The sequence below is a fragment of the Centruroides vittatus genome, unplaced genomic scaffold (assembly GCF_030686945.1).
Source record: "Centruroides vittatus isolate TY-2023 unplaced genomic scaffold, ASM3068694v2 contig_12, whole genome shotgun sequence".
Classification (NCBI taxonomy): Eukaryota; Metazoa; Arthropoda; class Arachnida; order Scorpiones; family Buthidae; genus Centruroides; species Centruroides vittatus.
This window is the reverse complement of record NW_027120767.1, coordinates 589,365-605,007: the sequence shown is the minus strand read 5'-3', so window position 1 is coordinate 605,007 and position 15,643 is coordinate 589,365. Positions and strand designations below refer to the sequence as shown.

At 34.5% G+C, this 15,643-nt stretch overlaps 2 protein-coding genes across 4 annotated transcripts in view; one reads left to right on the top strand and one right to left on the bottom strand.

The window, feature by feature from the left end:
* The window catches only part of LOC136983458 (UBX domain-containing protein 4-like), a 49,862-nt gene that overhangs the window by 14,176 nt on the left and 20,043 nt on the right, over positions 1-15,643 (bottom strand). For all 3 annotated transcript variants that reach the window (XM_067280212.1, XM_067280226.1, XM_067280219.1), the window contains exon 2: positions 3,713-3,819. In XM_067280212.1, the coding sequence (XP_067136313.1) occupies positions 3,713-3,794 (82 nt within the window). In that variant the 5' untranslated portion in view covers positions 3,795-3,819. The remainder of the gene's footprint in view (positions 1-3,712; positions 3,820-15,643) is intronic.
* LOC136983612 (uncharacterized) lies at positions 5,880-6,860 on the top strand. The gene has a single exon (XM_067280408.1). It carries the CDS (start codon positions 5,880-5,882, stop codon positions 6,858-6,860), a length of 981 nt encoding a protein of 326 aa, XP_067136509.1.

Below are 15,643 nucleotides of genomic sequence, written 5' to 3'. Positions count from 1 at the left end.
GACTTGAGATTTTTTTTTTCAAATAGACACTAGGCTTAATTGCAAAAACTGCAATAAAACCCTCCAGAATTTTTAATACTCTAGTGCAATTTTCTAATAGCTAGAAAAATTATATTGAAAGAAACAGAAGTGATGATTACTATAATTAACAAAAATGAAATTACCAATACAGTGATACCTCAGTTTTCGTCGATAATCCGTTTGAAAACAATCGGCAAAATCTGAAGCAATTATTTCCATATGAATCAAAGTAAATTCAATTAATTCATTCTAGACACTCCAAAATACATACCAAAAACACATTTTATAGCTAATTAATATAGCATTAAACACTAAAAGCAATAAGAAATTAATATAAAAGACTAATCTAAAGAAAAGCAATGGAATTGTTTGGCTAGATGTGCTGGGTAATGTCTTGTCTCGTAGAAGCTAGTTGGATATGAACTTCTAGCCTATATCACCCCATGGTAAAGTGTGACATAATTGTCATGTAATAGTAGTTGTATGCATTCATGATAGTTGTATCATGAGAAATAATGCCTTCTGGGAGGTCTGTTTATGGGTAACTGGTCCCTATTCAGGCGTTGTTACAGACGTGGAGAAAACCTGGAAAACTTCACCAAGACATGGCCAGCCGTCTTGGCAAAACGCAAACCCACGACCGAACTTCCAGTGTTCGGGGAATGGAACCATTAGCCAATAGTGGGCTGTCGTGGGGTAACGCTCACACAACGAAAAATAATGCCACACTGAGCCGGAAACGTGTGGGTCGCACATTGTTTTCGCAAAATTAGCAGCGAGGTCACTTGAGCATGCCAACGAAATCCGAGGCAATCGACGAAAACTGAGACAAATTTTTCGAGAAAAAAATCAACGAAAACCGAAACTGATGATAACCAAAGTCAACGAAAACAGAGGTATTATTGTATTTACCATCCAGCCAGCAATTTACATATATGGATCTATATTTGGTACATATTACTGGGCCAAAATTGGTTGCCAGTAGGATGTTAACTTAGAACCCAAATTATCCAAGCCCTAATTAACCAAGATTCAGCATTATCCAAGGCAAACCCATAAGTGAATACATTACTTTTCTTACACTGTTATTCATAAAAAGCTTAAGTCAATTACTACAAAATGATTTGTTTTGTTACCTTTTATTATTTAATTTTAATGTGAGCTAAATCGTTCATATCAAAACGTAACAATAATACACATTTTTATTCTTAAAACTATTGTATATATTAGCTGTATATTAAATGATGTAAAAATTGTTATTCTTATATATGATTAAATTCCAATATAGTATAAAAAGAACTCAAAAGGACACTATTGTATACAAATCTTTTATATTTGTAATTTTTAATTAAAAACTGTTGGGACCATCCATTTTTTTTTTCAAGTTTTCAATTATCTGAGATAGCAACAATCCATATTACCTTAGCTAATTGGGATTCTACTGAATTAATAAATAAATTTAGAAAATACCCTCTTTTTGCACAGTGACTACATTCCAGAGAGCACTGTGTAAAACAAAATTGTATAAAAAAATCTAGAAACTCATTGTGTAACTTTCCCAGCTTTTATGAGATTTTACTTTAAACATAACATTTGTATTATTAATCAAAATAAATAACTAAATTGTATGTGGTACCATCTATTATGAGATTTTGACACATTATGACAAATATATAAAGACTTTATATATTTTTAATTATTATAAAGTAGCAAAAGACTTAATTTTGAGAGTAGAGATGAGTTTTATAAAACACTATAAATGCTGACAAGTAAAATCTTCATTAATTACATCTGACCCCTTACGAGATATATCCCATGACCACCCTCTATCTCTACATCACCTCGACCTTTCACAACCAAAATGTAATAGCATCAATGTCCCTTATATACAAGCTACCGTGCCAAATTTTGTTTCTTTATTTTTACCCTGTCCTCAAATATTAAGCAAAATAGACACCCACCACAAACATCCACAAAATCTTTTTGCCATTTTTCTTGACTTTTTTGTCTTCAGGGGTCTCAAAACGTGGAGATTTGCAAAAAACTCTAAGGATAAATTCGACATGATTCCATTACTTTCCCTTGTTATGTACACATAACACCCAAGAAAGTAAAAGCATGGTATATGCTTCCCATAGAAAAATGGTTGATAGGATATAGAACTTCAATGAAATGAAAAAATAAGCAATTTACAAAAGAAACACAAACTTTTTTATTCAATCATCATTTATCATTAGCATTAGTTGTAAGTAAATATAGTAAACACAAAACAGCATAGGAAGGACAAAATCAACATACAGTAAGTATTCTTAAATATTATCTGAGGTACTGTACATACAGTACTATACTATGGTTAAAAAAGATACACTCTTGATTTCAACAAAAAAATTAACCTTTTTAACAATAATACAATTTTAACAAAAAGTTAAATTAAAAAATTTTCAAAATAAACTGTTTTTTCCCATGTAAAAAATCAATCACGTTAAAAGAGTATCAGTTCTTTTGTCAACTGTATTATTTCAAAATTGCATAAAAAGAGGGATAAGTGTATTTTGAAAAGAAAAAAAAAAATCAATCCAGAACAGGACACAAATCTGAATGCCTGCTTATCATATGCATAATTGCTTTGCCATGTGTTGTCAATTAAGCTACTTGGACCTGTCATATTTTCACTTCCAGAGAAATTAATTTAAAAGATAACCAAACAAGTCACTAACAAGTGCAGCAAGTGACCTATATAACACATACTGTTACATTAACCAGAAAGTTCTAAGTTAATCAATTAATTAATTTCTAATTATTAAATTTAATACAAGATGGAATCTTAACCGCCTACTCTTATGCAATATCTTTATAATTAAGTAGCCTTATTATAGCCTAATTAAAATCCAGTGATGTCATTTGTTTACTACTACTGTATATGTCAGGCTTGGTTTAGATGTAGTTACTAACTTAAAAAGATATATATTTAAATGAGCAATTGCTCTCTCTTTCCTAAAGAAAGCAATCACCAATTTAAATTAATTACCCATGTAAATATTTTAATATTTAAAAAATATCTAATATTTTCATCACATTAGATAAGCAAAAAGTTTAAGAATAATTTGTCTTAATCAAGTGCAACAATTAAATAAGATACTTTATGTTAAAATATTGAAGACATTATTTTTAAAAACATCTTTTGTCCACTTTGCAATTTTTTTTGGGCAAATAAAAAAGTTTTGGTGTGTTGTAACTATTAAATGTAAAAATATTTCATATTCAAATTGTTGAGACCAAAAAGAGTTTATTTTTATAATCATTTTCATTATCTTATGTTATACAACATTACAGAATAATTAAAGAAATAAGTTTGGACAAAGGAAATTTGAAAGCAAATCTTTTGGAGAAAATAGTTTGGGACAAAAAGTGGAAAAAGATATGTAAGAGCAAGTGACGAGGGATGTTTTTCACTGTAGGACAGTTGTTGTTTTGCCTGCAAACTCATATTTGAAAATGAATGCTTTATGGTTTATAGAATGTATTGTAACCAAATGAAAGCAGAAATAAAAGGCAAAACCATCAATGAATCTGCAGGAATCAATATCTTCATTTTGAAAATTTTGGACAAGAGAGATTTTGAAAATAAGCACTTCAATTTATATTGATGATATTTTTGATCTCTAAAATTTAGTTAAATTTTAATTCATACCTTCTATATAAACTAAAAAAATTTTTTTCTTTCCTTTAGCTTCTGATATTGCTTCAGGAATATTTCCTTCATACCAATGCATAATGAAATATCTTTTTTCAATTCTCCTGTAAAAAAAGTTAATTTTATTTATAAATTCTTATATTATAATTATAAGTTACAGTTAAAAATTTAATACATTAATTTTTAAAATATTTCTTTCTTTTTAATGCTAAAAAAAAGTCAAATAATCAGACTATTCTCTAGTATTATTTCTAGAATGTTTTAGTAAAAGCATTGCCCAAAATAATGAAGTTACAAATTGCTTGTTTAACTCTACAAATAATTACATAAAATTTAAAAACTCCACCCTTTCATTTAGAAATTAATAAAATGAAATTATATTTAAATGAGTCTACATGGTTATGAAAAACATTAGCAGCATCTTACGGAAAATCTCATTTTTCATTTGAGAAAATTGGGCTGCACGTTCACAAGGTGTTGTAGTAAGTTGTTTAATCTCATTTTTACTTGCCACAGAAACCATTAGAAAAAAGTCTTTCTATAATCTATCTCACATTATACCCAAGTCTCTAAAACAGCTATTGAAAGCATGAAATTTATCAGTATGAGTATGGATATCACTTCAAATATTAAAATGTTACTTTTCTGTTACACTGCATTATAGATATAATTATAAAAATACAGTGAATAAATAAACAAATAAAAAATAAAATAGAACACAGATGCATAATAAATGATGTGAGAGTCCAGGCTTGACAAAAAGATTTTTCGGGTGAAAATTTAACTTTATGAATTTTAAAACTCGCTATAAATTTTCCCATGATTGTTAAAATTGTAAAGGATATGATTTTATTCCTCTGTGGGGTCACTTCCCTTTCAAGATGATACATCGAATGTGTCACCAGAAACTTGGCAATGAGAAATTGCTATTAGAAATAGGCACTGCAACATTGCCAAAAAAGTGCAAGAGAAAAAAGAGGGAGGACTCCCAATAAAAGACAATGACTAATGACAACGGTTCGTCCAGGAGAGAGGTTCATCCTGTAAGGAACCAAGTCCGAGCGTTATTTTTATTTTACTTTTATTTTGCTTATTATTCTATTTTTGTTTGGGGCTTATGTTTTGTTAGGACGAAGGTTTCCTCACCATTCACCTTAAGTATTTAAAAAGAGAAGAAATAAAACCCAACTCACCGACGAAAGAAAAGCGCCATAGGACTCACGCACATTTGCGCTCCCCGAGCGGCAAAGAATAGGTCCGCACCGAGAAGAGGGGGGGGAGAACCCACAAGCACGAAATAAACTCGCTAAACCTTAAGTAATAAAAACGTCCCGGAAAGAATTGTAAAAACAAATAATGTAAAAGGTTAGTGAGTAAACTGTCGGAAAAAGGGCTGCCAGACGATGAAAAACGTTATTGTTAGCATTTAAGTATGTAAATGAGGGGAGTGACCGCATTCAGAATTGTGACGTCACCTCACACTATAAATCCCGAGTCTCAAGTGAAGACGGAGAGGTGAATTCTGGATAGCAACGAGCTTGGTGAGCTTCGCAGCAGTAATAGAGAGGTGTCCGATAGGATCTCGAATAGTTCCAAGGTGATTTTGAAGTGATTCGAAATTTGGATCGACAGTCTGAGAAAGTCTTGAGAGTTTGAGGAAATAGGTTCCGAGTATATTGAGGTGACGATTAGGATCTCTAGTTTATAAGAATTATTGTTATAAGTTAAACTTTTGGTTTTGTCGGATTCCCAAGGGGAATAGAGTTAAGTTAGACATAGATTTGAATTGAGAATTGTCGGGTTGACTTTGTTGAATTTCTTTGAATAAATTATTGTTTGATTTTTACTAAATATTGTACATAGTTATTGCTAAACGACTAATTAAATCTTTGGTTTTTTTCTATTGACAAATATTGTCTTTATTTAATTCGGTGCACGCTTAAAGTCCAGGCCTGGCACGCTAACGCGAATCCGAGTAAAGTACCCGGTAGGTTAACGGTTGTTTCCGACACGGTAGAGTCGATAATCGTTGTAAACTAAAATAGTACTTTACAACTGGCGCCCGAACAGGGACTCTAAAGGTTAATATTAGACTTTGTTGCTTTCTTTGTTGATCTTGACTTTAGCTTAGAGGAATAACACCTCGTAATCTCAGAAAAAAAAAATGGAAGATAGTGCACCAGTCACCCGAGCCGAATATAACCAGTTGCAACAACAATTGTCAGTACTGTTGCAACAAGTGTCATCCTTGTCAAACGCCGTGACTCATCTGACTTCATGTGTCACGTCTGGAATTGTAGAGCCAACAACACCGAACGTTACAAGTGCTGTACGGCCCGAAACTTCTACTCCGAGACAGGAAGTGCCTACATCTAATGCATCGATGGTCTGGCTTCAGACTGCACCGCCGCCGCCAGCCATCCAATTTAACGGTAGGTCAGCATTAACTGCTAATGATTTCTTGCAGGACCTCGAACAGCATTTCCTGGTAAACCAAATACCGAACACTAGATGGGTTGATACTGCCGCTAGTTGTCTTCGCGGTAGCCCAGCAATGTGGTGGAAGAATGAAGGACGCCACCGAATCGGCAACAGTTGGCCGTTGTTTAAGCGATCTTTTCTGGATCTTTACGCTCCTTTAGCTGACGAAGTAGCTGTCGCTAAAGAACTATTTAGTCGACAATACACAGGAACCAATGGAGTCGAGCAGTTTATATGGACCACAGTACAGCTATACCGCACGTGGAGACCTTTAGCTCGGGATGAGGAAATTATACAATGTGTAGTTGCCCAGATGCCTCTTCCGTTACGTGAGTATCTGGAAAATCGCCGTTCTTATTCATTAAACGAGTTAGTACGTACTGCGAAAGAGTACGAATTTAGACGAAACGACCAAGGTTCTCCTGACAGTGCAAAGCAGATTAAGGACTGTCGAAAAGTAAGTAAGCAGCTAGAGCCGAAAAATTTTGCACCGGCAAAGTCACCCATGACCTGTTATTCATGTGGTGAGGTGGGACATTTTTCGAGGAATTGTCCAAAAGGGAAAGGACAAAATGATCAAACAAATGTCAAGACGCCCAATAGTCCCGAACGAAAAGTAACCTGGAAAAGGAAGGGTAATGGAAAAAGAAAACCTTTAAACTAAACCGGAGACAGCGAGGGGAGGATCCTGTCTCCAATATGGATCCAAATACCTCCACCGTAGGACTAATCGTGAGTGAAGCCTCCAAGTTGCCTGAGGTAAATATTTTTATTAATGGAGTACTAACCTCAGCCCGGATTGATACGGGTTCTGACTTTACTTTAATCAATGAGTTAGTGTGGAGGAGAATTTCTTTTCAGAATCGAAATATTCGGTTACAAGCAGGGCCGAATTTTAAGTTAGCCATTGAAGGAGGAAAAGGAACCTCCATTGGAAAATTCCTGGCAAAAATCCAGATTGGAAGTGTTACCCTTCGACAGGCGTGCGTAGTAGTAAAAGGACTTATAATGCCATGCTTACTAGGGCGTGATTTCGCCAAGAATCATAGAATAACAATGGACTTTAAAAATTTGACAATTTCTTTGGACGTAAGTCATCCCAAAGAGAGAATTTCACCTAAGTGGGACGAACTCCAAACCACTTTAAGTGGTGAAAGGTTAGTAACTTTGAAAAATGTATTATTGCAATACTCGCAACTGTTTACAGATAAGCCGGGACTAACTAATATGATAGAACATGAAATCGTCACTGACAAAGCGACACCAGTATGTGGACGTCCGTATAAATACTCTGACGTAAAGTTAAAGGAAATGAACCGCCAGATAGCGGAAATGTTAAGAGATGGTATCATCCAACCATCAAATTCTCCGTGGGCATCCCCGGTCGTCATGGTCAAGAAAAAAACGGGCGATTGGAGATTATGTATCGACTATAGAAAGCTAAATCAGGTAACAGTGACTGATAAATATCCTTTACCGATTATTTCAGAATTACTGACTTCGCTTAAGGAAGCGAACTTTATAACTACCTTGGACTTATCGTCTGGTTACTGGCAAGTGCCATTAAAGGAACAAGACAGACCGAAGACAAGCTTTATTACGAATAGTGGCTTGTATGAATTCCTGGTCATGCCGTTTGGGCTCAAAAACGCCCCGGCAACATTCCAAAGACTAATGGACAAAGTCCTAAAGGAAGAAAAAGGGAAGTATTGCCAAGTTTACTTAGACGACATTATTATATACTCATCTACTTTTACAGAACACATCGAACATTTGACCAATGTGCTCAAACGATTGGCAGCTGCAGGACTAACCATTAAGTTGGCTAAGAGTAACTTTTGCCGCCCAGACGTTCAGTACCTGGGATTTAAAGTCAGCAATAAAGGCATTGCGACGGAAGATGAAAAAGTAAGGGCCGTTCGAGAGTTTCCGACGCCCAGAAATACGAAGGATCTTAGCACCTTTTTAGGAATGTGCAGCTGGTACTGTAGATTCATACCTAACTACGCAACTATTGCCGAACCATTGTATCAATTACGGCGGAAAAGGAAACGATGGGAGTGGACGGAAGAATGCCGGCAAGCTTTTGAAAAGCTAAAAAGTAAGTTGATAACTGCACCTATTTTGCAGCTTCCTAGGCCAGGTGTGCCCTATACGTTATATACAGACGCTAGCACGGTAGGACTGGGAGCAGTGCTTTGCCAGGAGAAAGTCATTGCATACGCTAGCCGTACTTTAAACGCAGCCGAAAGGAACTATACGGCCACGGAGCTTGAATGTCTAGCCATTGTATGGGCTACAGAGAAGTTCAAAATCTACCTAGACGGAACCAAATTCACCGTCGTAACGGACCATTCTGCATTACGATGGCTTAATAGTTCTACATCCCTCTCAGGTAGGTTAATGAGATGGGCATTAAGATTGCAGGAATTTAGTTTCCAAATCCAACATAGAAGTGGAAAGGACAATCAATTGCCAGACGCTTTATCTAGACGTCCATTGGAAGATCCACAACTAAGTAACGACTCAGACATAACCGCAAAATTGTTAGCGGTAACAACATTTGAACGAGAGAAAGACCTTATAGACGCTCAACGAACTGATTCACAGTGGAGCGGACTGTACGATTACTTAGCGACTGGGAACTTACCAAATGACCCAGCCATGTCAGCAGAAATAGTAGGTAAGTCATCCCATTACCGGCTAGTAAATGATGTTTTATATTATAGCCGGAAAACAGATGACACTGGAGGTTACAGACCAGTAATTCCGTACAACTTACGGGAGGATGTATTACAAGAACTACACAATCATCCCACTGCTGGCCACTTAGGTGTACGAAAGACTACGAAAAAAATACAACAACGTTGCTATTGGCCTGGAATGAGAAAGGACATAAAAGAATATGTACTAGGATGCCATACATGCCAGATAACGAAGTTCGACCAGAAGAAAACGGCCGGACTAATGCAAGTCCCCGAGATAACGGAACCAGGGGAAAAGGTAGGCGTAGACATTATGGGACCCTATCCCAAGTCCAACAAAGGTAATCAGTATCTTCTTGTTATGGTGGATTACTTCAGTAAGTGGGTGGAGATTTTTCCCCTGCGGAAGATTACCGCGGAAAATGTGGTAAATTGTATGTATAAAGAATACTTTTGCAGGTATGGCATGCCAAAAATCTTAGTATCCGATAACGGACCCCAATTCATATCTCACCTCCTAGCGGAAGTTTGTAACCGCACCGGAATTAAGCATATCCTGACGACGCCATATCACCCTCAGTCGAATTTTACGGAAAGAACGAACCGCACCTTGGGTAGGATGATTGCGGCATACATCGAAAGGAACCACAAAGAATGGGACACCCACATATCGGAATTTGCGCTGGCCTTACGAACTTCAGAACAGGATTCGACGAAATATACGCCAGCTAAACTACATCTCGGGAGAGAGATTGCACTCCCGTGGGACCGTCTAACGGCTTATCCAAGTCGCCCTACGACTATTAGAGAAAAATGGGCAGAATTACAACAGATAAGAAAACAAGCCCGAGACAACGTGCGAACTGCACAACAGAAACAGAGAAGGGCTTACAATTCACGAAGACGGCCAGATACATTCAAGGTGGGTTCATTAGTTGTTTTAAAAGCTCACCCTATTTCTTCTTCTAGCCGACACTTCAGCGCTAAATTGGCACCTAAGTGGTCAGGACCTTACGAGATCGCTAAGATTATCTCACCAGTAGTCTACGAGATAAAAGATCCCCACACTGGGGCCAGCCACGGAAGTCAACATATCGCTAATCTGAAGCGATACACCCTTTTTCCAAAGAGGAAAACTACTACACCCCTACTCGCAACCAATAGGGGCAACGTTAGAGGATCACACTCCGTTACGGGATCGTCGATGGATCACGGAACCCGAGCGCCGTCCATCGCCAGAGCTAGACCGTCTGGAGTCATCCAGCGACGATTACGACCGATGCAACGAGTGGATTACAGACAACTCGCCGGTCTCACCAGGAAGCCGAGAGCCCAAAGATAGAGAAGGAAACCAGAGGTATATATTTTTCTTTACAGATGGTCCTTGACCAAATTAATTGTAATCCAAGGGTCCCTAGAAGGGAAAGGATTTTGGCTACGGGGGGGAGAAAAAAAAAAAAACAATTTTTTTTGTTTTTCTCACGATGACGGACTGGAGTAACCACACACTAAAACCATTAACAATGCTAAACTATAACCCGACAATCAGTCCGTAGCGTGAAGAAAGATGATAATAAATCGTTAGAACAAAATTTTGGGTTAACGTTTCACCCTGCTCACGCCAAATCAGAGCGTGAAAATGGCAACAAACCTTGGAACACGAAATGATCACATGTCAACAGTTTCCCCTCTATTGTATCACTACGTTAGAATAAAGTTATTAAGCAACGAGTCACTCTCGCTTATGTTAAATCATTGTAAGGGACGTATTCCTTTGTAACCTGGCAGCAATTGTAAATAAGGCGCACTACTTAAAAGAAAAAAAGAGTTGGAGGATTTTGGCATTAAGTAAAAAGAGAAATAACTTTCTCTTTACTCTAAAGGGGAAGGGGTGTAAGGAACCAAGTCCGAGCGTTATTTTTATTTTACTTTTATTTTGCTTATTATTCTATTTTTGTTTGGGGCTTATGTTTTGTTAGGACGAAGGTTTCCTCACCATTCACCTTAAGTATTTAAAAAGAGAAGAAATAAAACCCAACTCACCGACGAAAGAAAAGCGCCATAGGACTCACGCACATTTTCGCTCCCCGAGCGGCAAAGAATAGGTCCGCACCAAGAAGAGGGGGGGGAGAACCCACAAGCACGAAATAAAACTCGCTAAACCTTAAGTAATAAAAACGTCCCGGAAAGAATTGTAAAAACAAATAATGTAAAAGGTTAGTGAGTAAACTGTCGGAAAAAGGGCTGCCAGACGATGAAACACGTTATTGTTAGCATTTAAGTATGTAAATGAGGGGAGTGACCGCATTCAGAATTGTGACGTCACCTCACACTATAAATCCCGAGTCTCAAGTGAAGACGGAGAGGTGAATTCTGATAGCAACGAGCTTGGTGAGCTTCGCAGCAGTAATAGAGAGGTGTCCGATAGGATCTCGAATAGTTCCAAGGTGATTTTGAAGTGATTCGAAATTTGGATCGACAGTCTGAGAAAGTCTTGAGAGTTTGAGGAAATAGGTTCCGAGTATATTGAGGTGACGATTAGGATTTCTAGTTTATAAGAATTATTGTTATAAGTTAAACTTTTGGTTTTGTCGGATTCCCAAGGGGAATAGAGTTAAGTTAGACATAGATTTGAATTGAGAATTGTCGGGTTGACTTTGTTGAATTTCTTAGAATAAATTATTGTTTGATTTTTACTAAATATTGTACATAGTTATTGCTAAACGACTAATTAAATCTTTGGTTTTTTTTCTATTGACAAATATTGTCTTTATTTAATTCGGTGCACGCTTAAAGTCCAGGCCTGGCACGCTAACGCGAATCCGAGTAAAGTACCCGGTAGGTTAACGGTTGTTTCCGACACGGTAGAGTCGATAATCGTTGTAAACTAAAATAGTACTTTACAATCCGTCTTACTAGGAGTTCGTCCGCTGACAAAGGGGACAGTTCATTCATCCGAGAATCTGCTGCTATTGAAAGTTTACCCTAGTCAGAGTTGCCTCAACGATCCTTCATGAACTCCATAAAAGTGAACTCACTCAAGCCTTCAATTCACCTCAGATCCCTTACCAGGTATTTATGAACCTTATATGTAAACTCTCCCTCTCCAACTTCAAACTTGCAAACTAGTTAATATCGAGGACAAAGTTTTAAATACAAGATATTAACCTTGCTTATATACATTTTGGTAGTTATAGTAAATAAAAAGAAATTTGTTATTGTTAGATTTGTGTTGGGTGCACTCCCTCAACCTGTGCCATCTTTCTAGTCAGAACTAAGTGCCTACAATGCAACCACTCACACTAAAAAGACAAAATAAGCAGCCATCTAGGTTACTGTTTCTACCTAAAAGACACAGTTGTGTCAGTCCTGACAAACTTCATTGCAAACGCGGTTTCGACCCTTTGGTCCCATGGTGCCAAAGCATAGGGGGTGCGCTTTGTGCATTGTCACAATAATAATATTTCATACTATTAATATAATTTTAATGTCCATAATATCCAATGACAGATTCAAGAACAGTAATTTGGATCTTATTTACTGTAGAGAATTTTAAGCTTAATTCAAGCTGCCATTAACTTGCAGAAGCGAATTTGATTCCCACTGCTGTTTCACAAAACAAAATAGTATAATGAACAATCATAGGCAATCATTAAAACAAGATGGTAGCTTCATAACAGTAAATTGCTTTTTATGCTTACTTTGTCCATTTATTTATTGAAAAGAAAATTTTAGAATTAATTATAATAATTATAAGAATATAATTAGTAAGTACTACATCTTTCATTTCAGAAATTTATCACTAAAACTGTTATTGAATATTTTGTTAATGAAAAAGTTCAACATGTTAAAACATTATAATTCTCAAAACAGAAAAACTGATCAAAGAGAACATTACTGCCAATGTAACATTCATTCCTTTTTCTGCTTTTCACCAGTAATTCACTCCATAATTTTAAGCTTATGAACTAAGCTTATAATTTTATTAAGGTGGTGATAAAAAAAAGCTGTTTGATGAGTTTGTACTTGCAATTTAAAATCTGCATATTAACCTCTTCACCACATAACCTATATTCACTTTCAGAATGTCTTTTAAATACACACAACTGTGCATTATGTGCATGAAATCATGATGACCAAAAAGTAATTGTTTAGCTGCTCAGTTGGAAAGGTCTAGTCTGACACAAAGCCATTGAAGAATAACTAACTTTTTATGGCTTATTCCAAAGCCATGCGAGCTTACAAATTAAACTAGCTGTTATTGGAAAAGCAAAACAGTCAACTGTCTTTTAAAGAAGAAGTAAGATCTCTTCCATGTAATTATCACAATCATCCTACAGCTTAAAATAAACAATGGCATTCTATAGCTATAAAATAAACAATGGCGTGGAGTCTGAGTGATTGACACTTCAATAGTGTCAATGTCAGACTCCATGCCATTGTTTATTTTATACAATGTTTCATCTCATTTTTCTGTAAAGAAGTCTAATTCTACTTAAGAATTTTATGTTAATAAGTGAGTGAATAAAGCCAATAATAAATGTGAGGAGGCTCTGCTGATTAAATGTCACTCTTAATTCTTATTTTTCTAATTATATTTTTAGTTTTTTAATCTCTATTTCTGTAAAAAAAAAAAATACAAATATAAATTTTCACTAATTTCAAATAACTTTTGTATTTGTTTCAAACTAAATGCCAATGTCAAATTTGAAAACTTAATTTATATTTTATTTCAATACATTTACAATATTGAAAAACTATTATTAATCCTATATTTATATACACTGGATTCTACCCTTATTTCTTGGAAAAAATTTGAAATATTTAAGTATATTAAACCCAAGCCTGAGATATATATATATAGCCAAACAATCCTTACTTCCTCAGCAGATTTACCAATAATAATACACAAACACCTAATTACTTGCTGAGCTTGCTGATTTCTTTATTTTCAAACGTTTTCAACCTAGTTATTATAGGTCATCCTCAGGAAAAATTTATTCCATTTCCATTGTGTATTATTATAGCCAAACAATCATCTTAAATACTAAAGCTATAAATTATTAGCAGATTTATAGTCCAAGTATTTAAGGCAATCATCGTTTGTCTATGTATCTATTTAAATATATTTCCTATAATCTGAAGAATGCTAACATGTATGAAATGTAGTGTGTTTACATTACAAAAGCGTCTGTTTCAAAAGTCAATTAGTTGTTAATCTATGTTATTTTAAAAATATAATGTTTCAATCAAATTCATCTGAAGTTGCATATTCTTTTTTAGTTAAATCCTTGAAATGCTTAAAATATACATCAAGTTTTAAAAACTTCACATATGGTATACTCTATGATTTTAACAGATAATACTTTCTTATGACCTCCATTTTCATTGAAATTTTTTCTCTGACCTCATTATAAACTTCAAATTTTAACATACATTCCAAAATAAGGAAGTAAAGAGAAGACTACTTAAAATAAATTTATACAAAAAATTAAAACATAAAATAAGACTAAATTGATTAATAAATTATTGAATTTATTAATGTTTAATGTTTATGAGTAAATAAACCATTAACATCTTTCTGGATGTTATCATTATGAAAAACTTGCATAAAAAGTAAACATTTTAATGTATGTACTGTACTGTACATTCAATAGGATCAAGGATCTTTTCATCTAGAATAAATCATATTCAAGGTTTATAGACAAAATGTATGTGCATGTGTACATTGAGAAATTTTTAAAATATTTTAACAATATAGAAATTTTATAAAAATAATTGCAGAAAATGTAACTACTTTCTTCAAATATTAAATTTTAATAATGTAAGACTGATTTTAATATAAAAATTACTTTGTGTATTCAAACTTTCATTGAATATATTCAATGAATAAATTATCTATTAAAAATTTTAATCAGTAAAATATTTACCATAAAGCAATTCATTCAATTTATGTTGGAAGAAATTAAATTTAATTGAATGTTCTGAACTTATATACATACAATGAATTCCCATATAACACACTCATCTATAATACAAATTCACATAATGTAATGAAAACATTGCAACTAGACAGATTGCCCGTGTTGCATTGCCGTAGCTAACAAAACAAACAAGCAACTAGTATTTATACAAAATTTGAATTCTGTTGTCCCAAGGTATACATTTTCTTCTTCAACTTCTAAGCTTAGGTTTAAACTTGAATAAAATCATTTGATAATCATGTCTCAATAACACTGTTTTCTATAATGCAGAATGTATCCCCTGCATTGTAGGGGAACTCCATTGTATAAAAATATTATGAAAAATGTTCATAAGTTGTAATGAAAAATGTTCATAAGTTGTAATGTAATTGAATAGATTAATAAGCAATAAACTTAATAAAGTAAAGCAAAGAGCATTCAGAATATTCAGAAACAGAATATTTCTCAATAACTGACATTCTTAAAATTCTGAAATAAAAATTATTATTTTCTAATTTTGTGATGAATGCAAAGATTTTTTTAATTTTCATTATATCAGTAAATATGTTCCTACTTATAATTCAACTTAAAATACAATGAATTTAATATATAATGTATCCAGTATGCGTAATAAATAAATAAATCTAAATATATAAAATTACTTGTCCTGAATGAGTGATTGACTGATTCATCATCGTCCAGAGCAAACTGCTGAACCTAAAGTGGTGAAATTTGGTACACAGTTAGGGTACGTCATGAAAACGCACACTAAGAAGGGA